This window comes from Acanthochromis polyacanthus, chromosome 8, assembly GCF_021347895.1.
Source record: "Acanthochromis polyacanthus isolate Apoly-LR-REF ecotype Palm Island chromosome 8, KAUST_Apoly_ChrSc, whole genome shotgun sequence".
Lineage (NCBI taxonomy): Eukaryota > Metazoa > Chordata > Actinopteri > Pomacentridae > Acanthochromis > Acanthochromis polyacanthus.
Genome location: NC_067120.1, coordinates 11,030,967 through 11,050,715, shown reverse-complemented (window position 1 = coordinate 11,050,715; position 19,749 = coordinate 11,030,967). Strand labels below are relative to the sequence as shown.

Here is a 19,749-nt window from a genome sequence, read left to right as displayed (position 1 = left end):
ATTGGAGCAGCTTGTGACTTTCAGACTTGCAGTGACGATTGTAAAGTGCGTGACCTCACTGCAAAACCCGCCGATTATCACATCCAAACATCACCAATAGAGAAAACGGTGTGCGACACAAGAGGAGAGACCAAGGAATTATATATAATTAAATGCACCGATTTATTTGTAAGTACATTACGTAAACATAAAAAGCAAAGGCACGTGGGCCACTGCATGCTGAACAGATGTAATGGCTTAAGAAATGCTGTGAATCCAGGTTTTGTTGGCTACTGTATGTACACACGTCATGTTCCTATACAGGTGCTCACAGTACACAGTATCAAAAGTACAAACATCTTTCAACAGGCATTATAAAGAACAAATCGTGAACGAGTAATTCCTCTCAGCCTTTGCAGTTTAACAGCTGCAGTCTGGTGATTTAAGGACTTACAGATTCCTAAAGAGCTCAAATAGCACTTCCGTAGAAAAGTTCACTTGTCAGGTTAAGTCAATATGACCATAAAGCCTCGATATCATTCCCAAAATAATTTATAAAATTGAATAAAGCGGGATAATACATTTTAATAAACTAATCTTTACATTGCACTGTGATTAACTGCAACTTCTCGAAGCCTTTATTAACAATCACTGCCATTTACCACGGAGGTAGGAACTGTCATGTAGTCGATACAAAACAAGAAGTGCTGCTTCACAAATCAGAACCTGCAAAAAACAAGTATCCACCTTTAGAAGCACTGATCTAACAAATATTTATTCTCTGAAGTCGTCGCGTATTTATTCATGCATGAAGCCCTCTGATCTTATTAGTATTACTTTGAATGATTTCATGTTAGGACGTCCTGCTGTATAAAACAGAACCTGGTAACTTGACTCTCACATCTTCTCTGGATTACCCCAAACAATGTACCCTGATTTGACACAATGTTGACTGTTCCTTGCCGGAAAAATACACTTCTGGAAATTTGAGGTATTTTCAATACTGCTGCAGTACACATAATACCTCTCAGTTTCCCTCAAACACTCAAAAATAAAATAATAAAAAAAAGGCCAGATCTGGGATAAGACATGCATGAGTACTGAACTATACTACGATTTAGGATAAATGGTGACTAAAGTTCAAGGTTTGTACTGCAACCTGAATCCCATCCAGGTCATAGTGTGTAGCATTAAATACTTCAAACAAAATTTAAATTATCATTGATTACAAAGGTAAATATCCCCCTGGCCCTTCACTTTTATATTAATCAATACCAGACCTTAAAACAAACAGACATTCCTGAGTCTTCTTTCAGGGTGGATGGAACATTTGAGAAAAAAAGGAAACATTTCAGCTGTAGTATGAGTGCAGTTATGTCTAAAAGCAACAATAGTACATTAACAACATGCAAGGTTAAATAAAAAATGACTATGGAAACACTGTTCTGTATGAAATATGTATCTGCATCAATATACTGCACGGCCTCTAAATAATCTGACAGAAATGTCCAAATTAAAGACACCCCCCATGCCAAAAAAAATAAGACCTCAATTTTAAAAAAACAAACAAAAAACCCTTCAAGCATCCTCTGTTGCTTTCACATGAAAACTGAAGATATTTAAGCAGCTTTAAAGAGGAGCTGAGGTGGCTCTTACTACCGGAGAGAGACTGCTTGAGGGCTCGGTTTGAAATTACAGTCTGTGGTCTTGGTACCTTGAGGACTTTCTGGCTCTTCTGCCTGTGAGGGCTCAAATTTATTCAGCTCCGGTAACAAGTCGGTTACCTCACCGGTCTCTGCTGACCTAACTGGCTGTTGATTATCCTGCTTCTTCTCTCGCTTCTTCTCCCGCTTCTTCTCCCTAACGTCTGCCTCCTGCTCTTTTTCTTCTTTTTGCTTCTCCCCTTCCTCGGGATCTTTGATTTTGTGCACAATGAAAAGATGTCTATGAAGAGACAGCACAGATGTGAAACACAGGCCACAGTGAAGGCACTGAGGAGTGTTTTCATCAGTTTTATGCTGAGGTATATGCTGCTGGAACTGTGCACTGCTGTCCGTGACGAAACCGCACTTTGAACAGCGGAACTGAGTTTTCAGACGCTTCGCTGACGGAGCCTCGAGACGATCCTGCCCCTCCGCCCATGTGCCCGCGGCAGGTGTTGCCGATAGATGCCCCTAGAAATCCCAAAAGAGGCACACTTTAAAATGCTGACCATTAAGATATGTAGTATTTGTATTTTTGGGCTATGTTAAGAAATAACTAATGGCTACCTTTCCCCTTGCTCTTTTGTATTCCTGGATAGATGTTTTTGGCATTTGGCTGAGATCAGGGTTTTTAATTCCATGCATAAGACTGATGTGGTTCTTCAACGTCACACTTGTTGTAAATGTTTTTTTGGTATCTGTACAATACCTGACGTGTGAGAGACAAAGAAATACATAAAAACATAATAAAAACATTGTGACAAGTTTGTTTTGAACTTTTTCAGATGCTGTCAAATCTTACCAACAAGTGTAAATTCTCCTTTTCCCATCATGGTCACTGCGAATGTGTCTCCTCAGAGAGGCTGCAGAGGTGAAAGATTGCTCACAGTGTCGGCACGGATACTTCTTCACCGACTGATAACAGAAAAGATGAAAGATAGAAAGGTACTTTTAAAAAAAGAAATGTTATGTTATGAGATAATCTTTCTGATTTATTCAATTGAATTGCACAAAAAGCATTCAGTAATTTTACTGCTTATAATAATTAAAACTAATATCTAGCTTATAAATCAGTAAACGTGCCACACACAGGTACAAAGGGTAGCTTAAATTTGTATAACCATGTTGCATCAAAAAGCCAATTAAGATACAGAAAGCCATAATAAAACATCTGAACATGATGTGAGATAGACAGATTAAAGAATAAGCAACAGGGCAACATTTTGGCGAAACCCTTTTCTCTGTGATTACAGCCCTGACCTTGAAGCATCTTATATCAGGCTGACTAATCTGAAATACTATGTTGTGTTACCATAGACGTGCCAGAACAGAACATACTCACACACACATTACAGTTCAAGACAGTGTGGGACACATAAAATCTAAAAACAGAATTCAGTGAGATGGACTAACTTAAGTCTGAAACGTGTGTTCTGCTTCTGAGTATGCTCACTTAGAGCAGATACACATTGATAAAGACAAATACTGCAAATGAATGTACATATGGCAACACATTAGCAGTTTTAGACTACATTTTTTCATATATTTAATTTGATATCTGTACATTAGGACGTGGTTAATAATTTTAACATAACGAACTTGAAAGGAGCATTTGAATTCAATGGATTATATATAAAATATTGCAGTTTTACTACAGGAATCTAACCACAATTTTTATTTCGACCTCGTCACACTGCTAGCATATTTTATTATAAAGTTTGAACTAAAAAAAGCTGCAGCAAGTGTTCATATATTTGGTATTTTTGGGGGGTTCATGCATCTGTACCTTGTTGTGGCTGGTCTTCACATGAGAAACGTAGGACTCTCGTTCAGTGAACCACTGGAGACACTTGCCGCACGTCCAACCAGTGGGCTTCACACGAGGCCTGCTGTCCTGCTCAGCCTTCTTTCTGGGACTATCTGAAGGTTTAACAGGGTGGTGGCTCTTCAGGTGTTGAACTGAATGAGAATCCTGATGCCAGCCCGTCTTGTCCGTTTCTTTACTGCTCTGCTCTGCCTCTGCTGTCACGTTTCCCACATGCACACCCTGCAAGAGGAAACCCGTGGTAAAAGCAAAAAAAAACAAAAAAACAAAAATCACAAGATTTAACAGATGACACCTGAACTTCTGCTTAATGTTAACTACAATAGCCAACAAAACATAACAGTGCCACTGAACTGTGTGATGTCATGATTCACCCTGTTGATCTCTATGCATCTACTGCATTGTTCATAGATTTAATGATGTGACAAGGAAAAACAGCATTGCAGTATTATTTTGCTGGAATTCCTAAATAATGCCTCTATGGATTCAGGATAAATGTAATTTTATAACAGTTTTACCAGACAATTTATGCACAAATAACAGAAGTAATCAGCAGTAAGTTGCATTTTTTTCTTCTTGCAACATTATAAAAAAAGTATCAAATAAGTAACTGGGAGAGTGAATAAATGCTGAAACTAAAAATAAATCATTTGTAGGGAGTTAATTTTAAGCAGACAATCATACAAAGAATATTTTCATAAAAAAAAATACATTCAAGGCTGACCTTGAAGTGTTGAATCAACAGGTGCTTTTGTGGAAAGACTGAGTTGCATTCTGGACACTTGAACACACAAGTAACACGCTTATTGGCGCCCTGGTCGAAATGTTGAAACAATAACTGCTTTTTCTTGAAAACCGTCTCACATGAACACCGAAAGATTAACCTGCAAAAGAAGGACAAAAGCAGTTACAACGACCGAGAGAGACAAACGTCCAACTTTTAACAGTCGGGTCATGATGTGTGAACTTACTGAGGAGATATTTTACTAGCATTGTGTTCGTTTTTTAAATGCACTTCACAGCTGTCAGAGGTCTTGAAGGCAACTGGACAAACGGAGCACTTGTAAAAGACTTCACAGTGTTTCTCTTCAATGTGAGTCTTCTGTCCTTGAAGGGTCCTGAAAACCACATCACAGTGAAGACACCTGAAAGAAAAGGAAACAGAGCGCCTCCTTATTGTGACACTGTCCAGTCTATTGCGAGAGCTATGAATAAGGCCTAGCATTTCTTGCGGGATTGCTTACTTGTACCAAGCCTTGCGAGCGTAGTGCAGGCAGTTTTCCTTGACATGCTTCTGTATGTCTTTAGACCGACTCAGGGCTCCACACTCGGGACAGCAGTAAGGGGATTTATGTGTGTGAATGCGTTGGTGAGCTCTGAAGCTGCACTTGTTGGGTAACAACATCGAGCACATTTTACAAACCTGTAAAAACAACAGGAAAATACAAACACAAAGATTAACGAGGAACATAGAAAATACACAAACAAAATACTTGTGCATTTAAACCATAGCTCTCATATCTATACTTTATTATTTTCAACAAAATCCCAAGAGAAGACTAAAGCCAGTTAACTGATCATATGAACAAAGATTCTATGTGTACTTTAAACCTGATATAGCTTATGTATATGTGCCAGACACTACAACTATTGTTCAGAAACTTACTGTTGCACCTGGCATCATTTTCCCTAATTATGACAAAGGTTGGCACAGAATTTGGTTTGAAGTTAGTACCACGCACTCAACCCTGCTGTCATGAATACACACAAAAACACCAAATGTGTATTAATCAACAGAAAAAAACAGTCCCCAAAAGGTACGTTAGACATCACTGAAATCCCTTTGTTAAATTGTCTTTCATACACCTAATTAAAAAGAACATTTTAATATTCATCTGCTGACAGGCTATTATGAATGCAGAATATAGGTCAAGCCCTGGATTGTTTAGGTCTTTTCATCAGATTTGTTGACAGTAACAAAAACGTAGCACACTTCCTTTAACGCTCAAATGAAACTTCCACTCACCAATCCTTCCACATCTTCAGACGGCTTCTGGTAATGGCCTGCAAGTGCTTTGTAGTCAGGTAACTGCTTGTTGCACTCCAGGCAACGCAGTCGGTGGCGAATAACACTGTCAGGGTATAAGGGCAGGACGGGTTCATTTTTCGGCGCGGGTAATGGTGAGGTGCAAGAGCCCACCTTCACCGGTTCACTGCTCAGGGGTACAAACATTTGTTCCTCTGATATGGGTTTCAAATGGAGATGTGCACACTGCATCACCATGCCGTTGCTCTTGTGCTCCCGTGCATGTGCCAAGAAGGCACACCTGTTGAAGAACACCATCGTCTTTGCACAGTGTGTACATCCTACTTCGATGTGGACACTCCTCCTGCTGTAATGGTACGCAAGACTCCTCTCCACGCCAAACGAGTCCCCACACTCGAGGCAGTGGTATCCTTGTGGTGGAAGGTCGATATTGCTGTCTGGAGGGGGGTTCAAGTTGGGCACATATGTAGGCACGGGTTTGGTATTATTCAACAGTTTGTTTAAGGTTCCTGCAGCTGAGTTAGAAACAGATGTACGAGGATAAGTATTGGTTGTTTTGACCTGATGCACCAATGGGACCGTACTGCACACAGTCGAGGAGAGGGTGTGCTGACTCGGTTGATGGGAGGTGGACCGTGCAGCTACTGAAGCAGCGACACTGTGAGGAACGAGGTTTAGACTAGCTAAGTGCATTGCTTTTGGAAGAAAGTTTGTGCTAGTAGTCTGACCTGTTGAGGCTGATGCTCTCTTTGGTTTCTGCACCTGATGTGCAACAGATCTCTTCATAGAACCACTAGTACTATGGAATACTGTTGCGGACTGTGATATACCTGACCTCCTCGAGCGTTCCTCAGACTTTCTGTGTAATACTTTTGGTAAAGGTGTACTAGCTGGGTTACCTTTAGTCTGTATCCCAACAATGCTGTCAACCGTTTGAGACTGGTGAGGAGACACATTAGAGTAAGAATCTTCACTAATCATGCTCATAGATGGAGAGGATTCATAGGCTGAATGAACTTCATCAGTTTCTGAATCTGGCAGCACACTGGTGACAGTGCGCTTGATCTGCCCAGTTGTGGTTTTAATGGTCTTAATTCTGACCCTGGGTATAGCTGGGGGTGATCCAGATGCCACCGCTGGGGATGCTTTGCCGCTACTGTCGCTGCATATGCTCACGGGGCTATCAGAAGGTTTCATTAACCGTTTCACTGCTTCAAGTGGGCTTCTGGGGCTTCGAGGAGATATGGGCACCTTGGGGCTGGCCTTCATGCAGTCATTCTGAACTGCTGAGTCTCTGGTGATAATCTGCTCACTGGGATCTTTTCTTGAATTCAGAGCCACCAGGGCTTCAAGACAAGAAGAAAATTTAGATGTCTGAGATTTGACATGTGGAAAAGAGGTGAGAGCATCCGTTGTGGTTCCTGAATTGCAGTTTGTTTCAATAAAGTTCTGGTTAGTGACTGGTGGGGGAAATGCACTGTGTGTTCTAACTGTTTTGTCACTGACACACATGTCCGAGAACTCTTCACTTTTATTACTTTCTGCTGTGCTTCTTTCCGTGTTCTTGGGAATATCAGAGTCATTTTGACAGTTATCAAACGTACAGATGTCCATGGCCTTTGGATTGTCTGGGATTGGAGATTCCTCCAAAAGTGAAGCTTCAGGGAAGCAGGGTCTCTCTTGTTCTGGATGCAATTCATCTCTACTACACTGAGTGTCTTCAGTTTCAGGACTGGAAACAGGGCTAAAATGTGAAAGTGACTCTGAAAATACTGGTGTTCCATCAGGTTTATGCTGAATTGGTGCCTTTCCGGGAAGTTCTCTTGAACTCTCTCCATTCAAAGCAGAGACAAATGATTTGGAGAAGCCAGCATTTGTTGTCTCAGCAGAGTCGGTGGCGGTGTCTTGTCCCCCGAATCCATTTTGCAAAGCAGATCCTGAGTGAAGCCTGTCACTGAAACCTTCCAACGACTCCTGTCGGCTTGTGTTTTTCACAATAACACTTACAGCTGGGATATCTGTTGTTGTGACAGCTTGGCTGCTCAATAAGCTGTCATCCAGGCATATCTCTGTGTGTTTCTGCTGACTTTCTGGCTCCTCATGGCTCCCCTGGATGGGATCTTTGGCATCCAATCCTGTGGCATCTGGGATGTCAAAGGCTGCCAGAAGATCATCAAAATCTGGGGTTTTCATGTCACCCATGGCTGCAGAGTCTCACAAACCTACAAAACATGCGTAGCTTTAAATTAATGCATCATCGTTTTATATTTCTGCGAGTTGGACTTAAAGACCTGTTATCATAAGCGACAGCTGTTATACGACCTGAGGAATAATAGTTTACAAGCTGGGAAAGGTCCTCTATGCTAGCTTTAGCTAGCATGCTAAATGTTGACAAGATCTGTTGCGTCTATGCAGCTGGCGTTATTGTGTTGTTACAAAACAGGCATAAACACACACCACACGCAACCTAACCTTCGATATCGACACATGTGCACCCATCGTTATCAAATACCAACCCACTCATATTAAGAAACAACATGAAGTTCAAAGTGGGGCTAACATAGCAGCCAGCTAGCAAGTTAGCCACATAACGGAGCCAAGCCAGCAAGCTAGCAGGCTATTTTAGCAACCTGCTAGCGCGCAAATAATTCAGTTAAGTGAGTAAATTCGTCAAATGTCGACGCACAAGACGCTTACCATTTGATCCGATTATGTTCAACAGCTCTTGTCAATTAGCTATATACCCATTTAACTCTGGGCGCTAGGTGTTCGCCTGCCAGCTTTGTCTGTTTTGGGGTTACCTAGCTAGGCTACATGCTACTAACGATAACTTCGTTTTTCTTTTTCCTATATACCCTCGCCGCTGTCTTACAGGCCAGAGGTGGGGCCATTGGCTGCAAAACGTGTGTCCCTTGGCTCGGATGCTGCTAAACACTGATGGTAATTTCCCAAAGATAAGAAGATAATGTGTAATTTTAACGCCAAACTAACACCGAAATCAAATCTAGAGTTTAATGCATGTCACATGCACACATGGCATGGCAGCAAACTGTATTATAATTAGCAAAGCATTCGCAGAAATGTATGTTTTAATAAGGTTCTAACCAGCCACACTAACACTGTCAACACTCAGCATGGTCTACTTACAGCCTGTGAATATTATGAATATACACAAGCTGGTTCAATAATACAAATGCTGCATGGCTCAAAAACAGAAGAGCGAGTTGCTTGAAGATACATTCAGCATGGAGAAATATCTGTCTAGAATTGATGTGCATTGTGGTGTTTAAAAAGTGTGTATGGGTGTGTTTGTACTTTTGTTGTGAATTTTTAGAATAGATAATCAAAGAAATATAAAGGTTTTATTTTCCTTCATTTAGTTCCCATAATGCAACTTAATATCACCTTTCACTGGATACTCTTAAATTCATTGTAAATTAAACCACATAAACAGTGAAATGCAGTTACACAGTATAAAAATACTTTGCATGATCAAAATATCTTCAAAATTAAAGTTGTGTTACCTTGAATAGTGAAGTATGGACATAGCTGTTCAGACATACTGTGTTCTGTTAAACATAGGTCACGATTATCAAGTGGATGTTTCACAGCAAGAAAACCAATTTGTCCTTTTTCACGCTCCACCAGTCTATTGGGGCAGTCAGTGTTTTGTTGATCCTTTTCTAATTTTTAATCAGGATGTAAATAAGAGAAAACCATGCATCAGCACGACTGTTTGTTCAACTTAGCAACCTGAATGTGTTGCAGATCACTGGGGCATTACACAGAGAAGATAAGTGCTTGTTTACAGTTTGTTTTTAATATACGTACCTACAAAGGATTTCCTGGAAACCAGTATTAGTTTTGAATAGATTTCCCCAGTAAATGAAGAGGAAATAATACAGACTGATTAACCGTAACAATGGGGTGGCATTTTTCAGATCTACAGTGTGAAAATCATACTATAATGTAGACCTAAATAGGAACTCATCAGAGTTTCCCAGTAACATTTACACTTCATGGATCATTTAGGAGCAACTATCTTGCTATTTACTTTAAACTGTCGTCAGTTATTACAGCAGGACAGCCCAGTTACACCAGCGTTGTTTGATGTGGAGGGGCAGGCTCAGCTTTTAGAGCTCAGGAGCCTCTGAGCTGAGAGTTTTAGGATCCAGTTGTTTTGGCCTGTAAGACAGAGCTGAGGGCATTGAAGGCCTTACACCTCCCTTCCCGCGTGTCAGGATTTACAGTAGTGACACCAATTCCTGTTAAATTTACAGTCACACTTTTGTTTCAGATAAAAAAAAAAGATGTAAAGCTAACAGAGGCAATGCTGTAATGCAATGTAATGCATCTTATGGGCCAAATGTGCTGCAGTCAGTGGTTACAGCTAGAAATGTGATTTGAGAGATGAAACAAACTTATTTTGGTGGATTGTGATAGAAGACTCATACATACTTAAATAAGAATGAATGAGGTCATTGGATGTAAGATATAAATTCAGTTTATTCTTGGATAAATTAGAGTTTATATAAATGATCCCTCAGGTGTATTTCTGTCTCTGACAAGTGTATTTCTCAGTCATGACTTTTACTGCCACATCTAAAATGTCACACTGAGGCAACTGATTTGACAGTTAACATAAAAAGAATGTTTGGGGTTAATGAGTCAGTGCATTTAATGTTGTGCTACAAAATCTGCCACTGGGTTATTAATCTCTGTAGTTTATTTATAGGGTTTGCAAGACTTTCTAAATACTAACCGGACAAAAACAACCTGCGCTTTTCAAGATGATTATTCTTTATCATCTTTTCTCAGATGTTCTGACGTCTCATTGAGTTTTATGAGCTGTAGAATAACTGCATTTTGAAGGAATCATGCATTTTTATGTGCAAGAGCAGACCGAACGTGACCCTAAGCAAATAGAACAGACAGCTGCAATTATACCAAACTCTGAGTCATCAACCTGAAAGTAAAAACTGCACCGCAATATATTTAACTGACCAGAGCTCAAAGTACTAGTTGTACTTAATCTCCAAAGCAATTAATTAAAGGCAGTTTTAATTACAAATTAACCTGACATGACTGGCTTTGACAGCAAAAAGCACTGTGTATCACAGCCGATCAGGGCATAAGCAGTGAAATTTAATGTCAAATACAATGCTTTTTCCTCTTTTATGAGAATAGTTTGTGCTACATTTTCTCATTTTACAACCACTTCTTCCTATTCTAACTTATTATATCATGAGGATTTTATTCACTGAAACCTGAAAATAGAAAAGGTTATGACCCACACGTACACTAACAGCAGTTAGTGTAATTCTTATTCCATACGTCATCGTGTTACTGGTTCACAAGCTTGTGACAAAATATATTTTTAGATCATTTTCTTTCCAAATCGGAGAGTTTCTGTGACTTCCTTAAAACGTGGGTGGAGCACAACCAAGAGATGAAATCAGTCGTGATTAATCCACTGTGTGTTCTCCTGCATTATCACATACGATCCTTTTAAGGCCAACCACAGTTCTTATCATGTGTTGCTCCAGAGATTTGGCAAATGGAAAACATTGTCAATATCATGTCTAATCAAATGTTGCTTCATGAGGTGCATTAAATCACTTTTATTGTGTGACTGGGAAGCCTCCTCTGTGTACTTCCTGACAGATCACAGCAGCATGTAACGTGTCTGTTAATTAATGATAAGATGTTTCATAGAGGGCAGAGTATGTTTTACCACACGGCATTTGACTGGTGGGTTTAGGAGGACGCACAATGAGTAAGCCATTAGCTCTGTTTTTCCTTAAAAAAAGAAAAAGCTGTTTGCTTTGCAGTGGTGAACTGGTATTTTGGTGCACTATTTTTCATAAGATAAGCATTGAGAACTCTGCGGTCCTTTTTAAGGTCACTTTATCTCAAAGCACTGCCGTTTGTTTGGCATTGCCGGGTGTTCAAGTTAAAGCTGCTTTCCCATCAACTTGCTGCACAGAAGTAAACAATGATTCTGTTTTTCAGTGGAACAAAACGGTGTCCAGCTCACAAACGTATCCCACAGCAATGGAGAAGGAAACGACAACCTGGCCTTTGATTCAGGGGTATGTATTGCATTTCTTTCTTTTTTATAAAGAAAATAATGCAACATGATTTTCTTTTTTCACTAAAATGTCTTTATTTCTTAGGATGACATTAATGCAGATTCTAACAGCATCAAAACAGAGCCTAAAAGGACTAAAAGGGGTTTGGGAACATATTTAAGGTGTGTCTGTTAAAGTGATTGCTGTTTGTCAAATTAAAGTAATTATTGTTTTGTTTTATGAAGTTTGTACAGCAAGTAAACAGCATTATGCCTCTGAGTGTTAATCCTCTTTATACAGAAAGTATGCTGTAGTGCATGTGTAGAATAAACGTACAAACAACAGAAAATCTGTGCAACTGTTTTCTGTGCTATTCTATAAACTTTAGGACAGAGATTTGGTTTAATTTATTACAAAAATAATCTTTGAGAAATGTAAATTACTTGAATGCAAATCTATATAATTACAGCAGAAATATTTTGTAATCACTGAAGGAATGAGATTGAAATGAGGATTTTGAATGATATTTGAAATGAAAATATATTTTATACCCTATTTGACTGTATTTTTGATTTATTCTGTACTTCAGCCATGTTTCCACGCCAATAAACGCCGCAGAGAAATACGTCAAGGCTCACTCAAGCATCTTCAAGTACATTGTCCTGGGCGTACTTGGAGCAGGTAATAATGAAAGTCTGTCCATTCGGTAGTAGTTTTTTCAAAATCCTGCACACATTAAGGTTTTCTCACATTTTTCATGGACTATAGCGAAACTGGAGGATTCATCTCACCTTGACTTGACTTGATCTTGTCTATTTTCTCTTCTGCAGGTTATGTGGCTTACTTCGTCGCAGCCTGTGTGTTGGATTTCAGGAGGGCCACTGCTCTTGTTGTCCTAACTTGTTTGGCTATTGCCGCACAAACGTTTGAACTTGTGGAGAAATACCAGGGAAAGAGGATCAGTCGGTGGTTCAAACCCTTAGCCAGATGCTTTAAATCAAACTTGAGATGGCTAAAATGGTGAATGGATTTAATTTTTTCAGTCCGGATAATGAGCTGCTTATGGCGGAATGAGTTTGTGAGTGAAGGTTTGTTGCGTCTTTGTTTTGTTGCAGGGTTTTCGTCTTAGTGGTTGTGGTCTTGCTTGTGGTATGGCTCGTTTTAGACACAAGCAACCGCCCCGAGCAACTTATCTCTTTTGGAGGTGTGTGTGCGTTTGTCCTGCTTATATTCCTCTTCTCAGCACACAGAGGAGCGGTGAGTTTTGTATTGAGTCGACCACTGAGTCTGCTTAAGAATGAATAATCAGCGACATGACATCTGTTTCGAAACACGCTTTATTGCTCAACTTATCTCCCATCTGTTTAGTTGAGACTTTGGATATCATTTGGCCTTGTAAATCAATCACTTTATGGTTTAGTTGAGGAGCTTCCTTGGAAAAACACTGAATTTTATGGATACTCTCTGATGCACTGATTATCATAGTACTTACCTTTTGAAAATCTTTTTTTAGGTATCATGGAGGCCTGTGTTTTGGGGTCTCGTGTTGCAGTTCTGTATCGGCCTTTTCGTCATACGGACAGACCCTGGTTTTATAGCTTTCGACTGGCTTGGAACACAAGTGCAGGTATTACACAGTTCATTAAAGGTGTATTCTTCTAGACATGAAAGTATTGTGCAGTTACAGTGAGAAGACAAAACAAATATTTAGGCGTCAATATATTGAGGGATACACAGCTGATGGTTATGTACGTAGACTCCACAAACATTCAGCTAAAAAACTTCCACATAAAAATAGAAATTATTTGCATTTCATCAAAAGCTATTCTTTTATAAGGACCACTGATTGCAAATATCATTTATTTATATAATATGATCCTAAAACATTCTTATTCAGTACACTCTTGGCTTGCATAACCAACATGCATTACACTTCTTATCTAACTGAGCACAATATTATTTGAGATGCTGGATCGTACGTGTTTATCTTTAAAGCTACTTTATTATGCTGCTCAGCCTTTGTCTTTGGTCATCTGAGTGTTGAGTCAGCACAGTGTGTGCACATACGTTAATCACCTTTTAATAGTTGTTCAGCCTACTGTCTCTACTAAGTACTACTTTGACTCCTATTGTAAAATAAATGATGTGTGTTGTAAATGTCATAAATTCATGTACTTAGGATATAAATAGTTATTTAAACTAATGAAATACTGATTTCCTTTTCCATATAATCACAGACATTCCTTAACTACACCATAAGTGGCTCAGCCTTTGTTTTTGGGGATCTGATTAACGGCATTTTTGCCTTTCAAGTAAGTGGATGAGCTTTTTCTTTTTCTTTTTTCCAAATACTCCAACAACATTATAAATGATTCGCCTTGAATGTGGTTCAATTTAGTTTTATGATTTCTCGTCAGGCTATGCCCATTGTTGTGTTCTTCAGCAGCGTGATGTCGGTCCTTTACTATCTGGGGATAATGCAGTGGATCATCTTGAAGGTAAAACATGTGCCTTGCAGCAGTTGGCGTGCTCCTCCATGGCTGTGTGCATACTGCTTACGCTTGCAGTGATATTCTGTGACCAAGAGCCATGTGTTTTTGTCCATGCAGATCTCATGGATTTTGCAGATAACGTTGGGAACCTCTCCCACTGAGACCTTGAGTGTGGCAGGCAATATATTCATTGGACAGGTACTGTGGATGAGGCTTGGTGTCTTCTGCCAACATTTAGTTTGAATTATTGTCATCATAAATAACTGCAGAAAACATGTGTATTTAATGGGATGTTTTTTTGTCCATTAGACTGAAGCGCCGCTGCTGATTCGCCCCTATTTGAAGGATATGACCAAATCTGAGATCCATGCTGTTATGGTTGGCGGATTTGCCACAATTGCAGGCAGTGTCATGGGGGCATTTATCTCATTTGGGGTGAGATGAAGCTATTCACATCAGCACATAAACAATATTATATAGCACCAATATAATAGCAATATTAATTAAACCTCACTTATAAACTGTACCAGGAAGAAAGTGACATTTACATAAACTGATAAAAGAGCTATAAAGCTTTCAAAATCAGTTCATTATGAAATGGTAAATGAGTAACACTTTTATCATATGGGTGTAAAATGAAAAAAAGTAAATTGTGCTGTGAGGACATGGAGCACCCGCTGTCATAATGAATGGTTAAAGGGCACACAACATACCATAACTGTAACATCAGGTTCTGTGGTGATTTCCTCCTGGGGGTACTTTGTTGTTGTTTTTTTAGGTTGCTGTGAATGACTGAGCAGATCACTTTGTATCTAAGAACATGAATTGTGAAGAGGCAGTCAGTTTGGTAGTAATTAAGTGACAGACACTGAGTGAAAAGCCTAATAGCAGCATGTACAGACACAAAAGAATTGCACACAGGACTGAACAAGTACAAGACATGTTATTTCTTAAATAACAGAACTCCACCGGAGAAGCAAAGGTGGGTTACATCCGTCTAAACTGCGTCAGGGAACCCAGCCCATGTTTTTCAGTTGGGGCCAATAACGTCTGACAGCTAAAAATGAACCAGTTTCTCAAGTGTTTTCTTGAAAAGCAGTTACAGAAGTCTACAGGGCTTTTCCTCCGAAGAAGCAGGTCTGAAGTTCACTGGAACTTCAGGTGATTCATAATGTTTGTTTTTTTTAGCTGTGTGACCACAATTAGAAGGCTAAAGAGAAAAACAAAAAACAAGTCAACACCAACTGTATTCAGACAGTAAAATAGACGCTTGACTCTATCTCTTATCTCTAGTATTTTATCTGTGAAAAAAGCTGAATGGACATAATGTTTAGATAATGAGAACTAATATTGCAATGGTCATCACTGCACAAAAGCTGTCTTTAGTTGTGTTTAAGCCTTATTAAAAGTAGCATTTTGTAGCATTAGCACTCGCAGTTTTATTATTTCACCACCTCCACAGCATTAAAATATCAAATACTGTGTGTGAATTAAACAATCTTTCACTGTATTTTTCAGATAGAGGCGTCTGCCTTGATATCAGCCTCTGTGATGGCTGCCCCTTGTGCGCTGGCGATCTCCAAGCTGTCGTACCCAGAGACAGAAAACACTAAATTCACAAAGACGAGTGTCAAAGTGGCTGCTGGGTGTGTATATCTTTTAATTTCCTCGCATAATGTCCATACTTTTGCTGTACTTCTGCTATTTAAATGTTTGTTTTCTTTTTGAAAACTCTAGCGATGAAGGGAACATTTTGGAAGCTATTAGCAGTGGAGCGTCCGCATCGATAGGCCTCGTTGCAAACATTGTAGCCAATCTGATATCCTTTCTTGCCATCCTCGCGTTCATAAATTCAGCTTTAAGTTGGTTCGGAGGTATGGTGGGATATCCTGAAGTCACATTTCAGGTATGTATTGGCAACAAAAAAGATAATTACTTTGATATTTTAATACTTTAAAAGTTTTGCAGTTGCTTCTTTATCTTGTAAATACTTATTTACGGTGATATTTCATAATTCTGACAGAATTCTGACAGATATTTCACAGATTTTGCCTTCTTGACCTGTTAATTTAACCTCTCAGTGTAATTAAACATCCAAATAACCGTACCTGTTTCTGTCTTCACAGTTACTTTGCTCCTACGTGTTTATGCCGGTGGCCTTTTTGATGGGAATACCTTATGATGAGAGCTTCACTGTGGCTGAGCTAATTGGCACAAAGCTCTTCATCAATGAGTTTGTGGCTTATCAGGACTTATCTGCACTGAAGGCCAACAGACTCAATGGACTTGATGAAGTTATTGGAGGTGTCAGACAGTGGATATCTGTGAGTAAATGTTCTTAGCTCGACTATGAATATCGTCAGTAAGGATGTGCTATTAAGCATAAATGGGAAAGGGGATTGTTTTACACTGTGTGCACATTAAATGATTTTCTTGTTTCAGGTACGATCAGAAACAATCTCCACCTACGCCCTTTGTGGGTTTGCCAATTTCAGCTCACTGGGTATTATGATTGGAGGCTTATGTGAGTATTTTATCAAGTATTTGTCTTGTCCTGTTTAGAAAATTCTTGTCAGAGATTATTTCAGACTCTGTTCTTTTCTCAAAGCCTCCATATGTCCATCAAGAAGAGGCGAATTCTCTGCTTTGGTGCTGAGAGCCATGATCACTGGGACATGTGTGTCTCTTGTCAATGCTAGTATTGCAGGTAAATCTCAAGTTTATGTTTTTAGTGTGTCTCTCGTGCATCTTGCAGTACAAATGAACTGAGTGTTTCTCCCTTTGTGTCTCAGGAATTCTCTTTGTTCCTTCGCCTGACTGTGTGGGGCTGTTCAAGGAATCAGTCTTCAATGCATCAAATGTAAACATTCAAACTTGCTGCAACGACCTCTTTGGCAGGTAGGAATTTTCATTTTCGTTTGGAATCAAGAGATCTGTTGTCCACACAAGGTTACTAGATTTTTCTGTACGTGCACCCAGGCAGCTAAAGGTACAGTAAGAGTTTGTTTATATTTGAACTTAGCAGCCAAGGAAACACACCTCTATGTTGAGTGCTAATTCAGATTATTCTCCTCCCAAATTAATGGATGCGCATTGCCGTGGCAACATCACTGATGAGTTGGTTAATGAAGCAAAAGCTCCAGCGTTAAAGGCGTGGAAGCGGATGTCCCTTTTTTATAGTTTAAGTCAAACAAATACGTGTGAGAAACTAGAAAAACTGCTGTTTCTCACAGCTGTTCCACTGCTATACAAAAACTACCTGCAACTATACATAAGGGGAACTGCTGTTTTTGAAATCCTCTGATTTTACTCTATCCCCCTTAAAATGTGTTAAGTTTCACAGGGCTGTCCTGTGCGTTTAATCTGTGCCTGTGGATGAGCATGAATGCCTCGTTACTGGTTGGCCAGAATAGCGTTGTGTGGATTGGTCCATGCCACAGAAAGCTAGAAGACTTTAAGGAGATATTTAATAGTAACAATATGTTTTACTTGTGTAGTGCTTTTTTAGGTACTCAAAGACACTTTACAGGTAAAAGGCAAATAATAAAAACAAAAACAAACAGAATAAAGAGCAGGTATAAAGGCATGAACATTAAAAGTGATCTTGAAGAGGTGAGTTTTTAATGAGGGATGTAAGAGAAAGCTCTGTCCCTCAGGTTTACTGAATTTGACAAAAGAAAATGTATCTGATTAGAATGCCTTACTCTACCTTTAAGTATTTCATTGTGAAACAGGACTACTTGTTTTTACATGTAAATATTTCTCTTGCAGCGCTGTAAACAACGGGACCTCTGTAATATTCGAAGGAGCATGGAGCACAGTATTAAACGTCACAACATATTTCTCCAAGTGTTGTCAGTGTTGTGATCTGTCTAATTTGGCAGTTTGTAACTAAAAAAAGAATAATGACAATAGGCCTCATGCAGGGACATTCTAGCAAGTTCATCCTAAACTTCTCAGACATTTTATGAAAAAGTACTTTATGTACAAGTGTAAAATGTTCCAAGTTGGATTTGCCAAACTGAAAACTTGTTTCAGGTATACAAGGGACGCATTTTTGTGAAGACATGCACATTTAAGCCCCAGAAACTATTACACAAAGCTGTCTGTTTCATTCCATTTGACACATTTAGCAGGGTGAGAATCGGGAGCTTAGGATTCAGAACAATAAAATATTAATTCAATGGTTTGGCACAAAATTACACACTAAAAACTACATTTCAGAAGCAGAGCAGATCACGATGAGAGGTGGTCAGGGGGGATGTGACAGCTATGAAGGCATTAGATGAGGTAATATTACAGCATGATGTAACTGCTGTGCCACTGGAATATCTGCTAATAGAATGGCAACAGAAAGCAGTAATGTACAAGTAAAGTATAAACCTCTCAGTGAATTTTATTTTCATTCATGTCAGTATTATATTTAAAATTCCTGCAGGTTAAGGCATTATGAGTGGCAGGATATCTTTATATGACACTTACTTATTAGAACTTATTAGAACACACACAAGTTTCACTCAAAACAAACATGAAATTTGAAGTATAAAAAAACAGTTGACAGTCTTAAAATTCTGTTAAATCACTTCTTCTTGCATGAGGCCCAGTGTCTGTTGTTAAACTGTAGTTCAATTACACGTCTCTCCATGTTTGTATATTTGTGTCACAGCTGATGTAAAAATGTAAAGCCACTACACATGTTTTACAGATGATTGTATTTTTCATGTATTATATTGTAAATTAATTTAAATGCCAGCTTATATTTAAAAGGCAGGGATTAGGAGGATTCACCTCAACAAATATACCTCAGGAAGTATTCAGGCATCAGTATGATGAATATAAATATTTCAAATAAAATTGAGAAAGTCAGTTGTTTTGTAATGTTATTGCTAAGTGTACGCAGTTTTTGGAAAAAACAAACAGGATTTGGAAATGAACATCATGCTTGGACAGCTTTTACACATTTATTTAAAAAACACCAATCGTCAGCTGACATGATGTGAAATACTAAAGAGAGCACACGTTGTAAACACACATTTGTTCTCTCGCTCAGTCATTCACACGCTCCCTCACACATTTACTATTTTTATTCACGCTACTTCAGATATTTAGTCCTTTGACTTTATGTACACTTAAAAACAATACAACATTTGGGTTTACACCACACCTCGATGACTGTGTTTTAACATCATCATCTTGTTTTTCTGTTTCAATTATTTTAGCTCCATTTAAAATGTTGCCTCTGGGATTGTGTTTTTTTTTTTCTATGAACAAAGTTTCATGCAATTAATGGACTCCAAAGTGGCTAAAAACTCTAATTAATCTTTAACCAAAAATCAATTGGATAAATTCCTAAAGAGTTCTAGTCAGTTTGTGAATTGTAAAAGGGAACTGACCTCTGTTGGAATTTAACCACACATACTTGTGCAAACTCGTGAAATAACTTACCAGGTTTTATTTTTATTCTATTCCTAATGTCCTTGCTGGTGTGTTTACTGCTGACCGTTTGTCAAAACTATCACAAACTAATCTCTTCTTCAGGTAAAGCTGCTGAAAAAAATCCCACAGTGAGCACTACTCGTTGATAAATAAACTCATGAAAATTCAGGGATTTTCTTTGGTGTGTTTTTATACT

General features: G+C 38.9%; 2 protein-coding genes across 2 annotated transcripts; one reads left to right on the top strand and one right to left on the bottom strand.

Annotated features, from left to right (window-relative positions):
* Window positions 1-138: 138 nt before the first annotated feature.
* Window positions 139-7,756, bottom strand: znf592 (zinc finger protein 592). Its single transcript, XM_022216470.2, has 8 exons — window positions 5,534-7,756; window positions 4,752-4,930; window positions 4,479-4,652; window positions 4,232-4,391; window positions 3,469-3,729; window positions 2,485-2,597; window positions 2,250-2,391; window positions 139-2,153 (listed from the first exon to the last, which is right to left on the bottom strand). The coding sequence occupies exons 1-8, from the start codon at window positions 7,754-7,756 to the stop codon at window positions 1,635-1,637; spliced, it is 3,771 nt and encodes a 1,256-aa protein (XP_022072162.2). The 3' UTR covers window positions 139-1,634.
* A 620-nt stretch (window positions 7,757-8,376) lies between these two features.
* On the top strand, window positions 8,377-19,721 carry slc28a1 (solute carrier family 28 member 1). The gene is made up of 18 exons (XM_022216471.2): window positions 8,377-8,494; window positions 11,567-11,646; window positions 11,731-11,807; window positions 12,215-12,306; window positions 12,456-12,645; window positions 12,741-12,882; window positions 13,139-13,252; window positions 13,863-13,937; window positions 14,043-14,123; window positions 14,235-14,315; window positions 14,427-14,552; window positions 15,636-15,763; window positions 15,855-16,023; window positions 16,244-16,441; window positions 16,560-16,641; window positions 16,726-16,824; window positions 16,910-17,015; window positions 17,889-19,721. Exons 1-18 carry the CDS (start codon window positions 8,476-8,478, stop codon window positions 18,010-18,012), a joined length of 1,983 nt encoding a protein of 660 aa, XP_022072163.2. The 5' UTR covers window positions 8,377-8,475; the 3' UTR covers window positions 18,013-19,721.
* Window positions 19,722-19,749: the final 28 nt, after the last annotated feature.

What these genes read in the sequence shown, in the direction of transcription:
- znf592 (XM_022216470.2), bottom strand. Translation starts at nt 7,756, where the DNA reads ATGGGTGACATGAAAACCCCAGATTTTGATGATCTTCTGGCAGCCTTT. An exon ending in CTGAAGATGTGGAAGGATTG is followed by an intron (nt 4,931 to 5,533) that starts GTGAGTGGAAGT and finishes TTGTTTTTACAG; the next exon opens with GTTTGTAAAATGTGCTCGAT. An exon ending in TGTTGATTCAACACTTCAAG is followed by an intron (nt 3,730 to 4,231) that starts GTCAGCCTTGAA and finishes TTCCTCTTGCAG; the next exon opens with GGTGTGCATGTGGGAAACGT.
- slc28a1 (XM_022216471.2), top strand. An exon ending in GTGTCAGACAGTGGATATCT is followed by an intron (nt 16,442 to 16,559) that starts GTGAGTAAATGT and finishes TTCTTGTTTCAG; the next exon opens with GTACGATCAGAAACAATCTC. An exon ending in TGCAACGACCTCTTTGGCAG is followed by an intron (nt 17,016 to 17,888) that starts GTAGGAATTTTC and finishes TTTCTCTTGCAG; the next exon opens with CGCTGTAAACAACGGGACCT.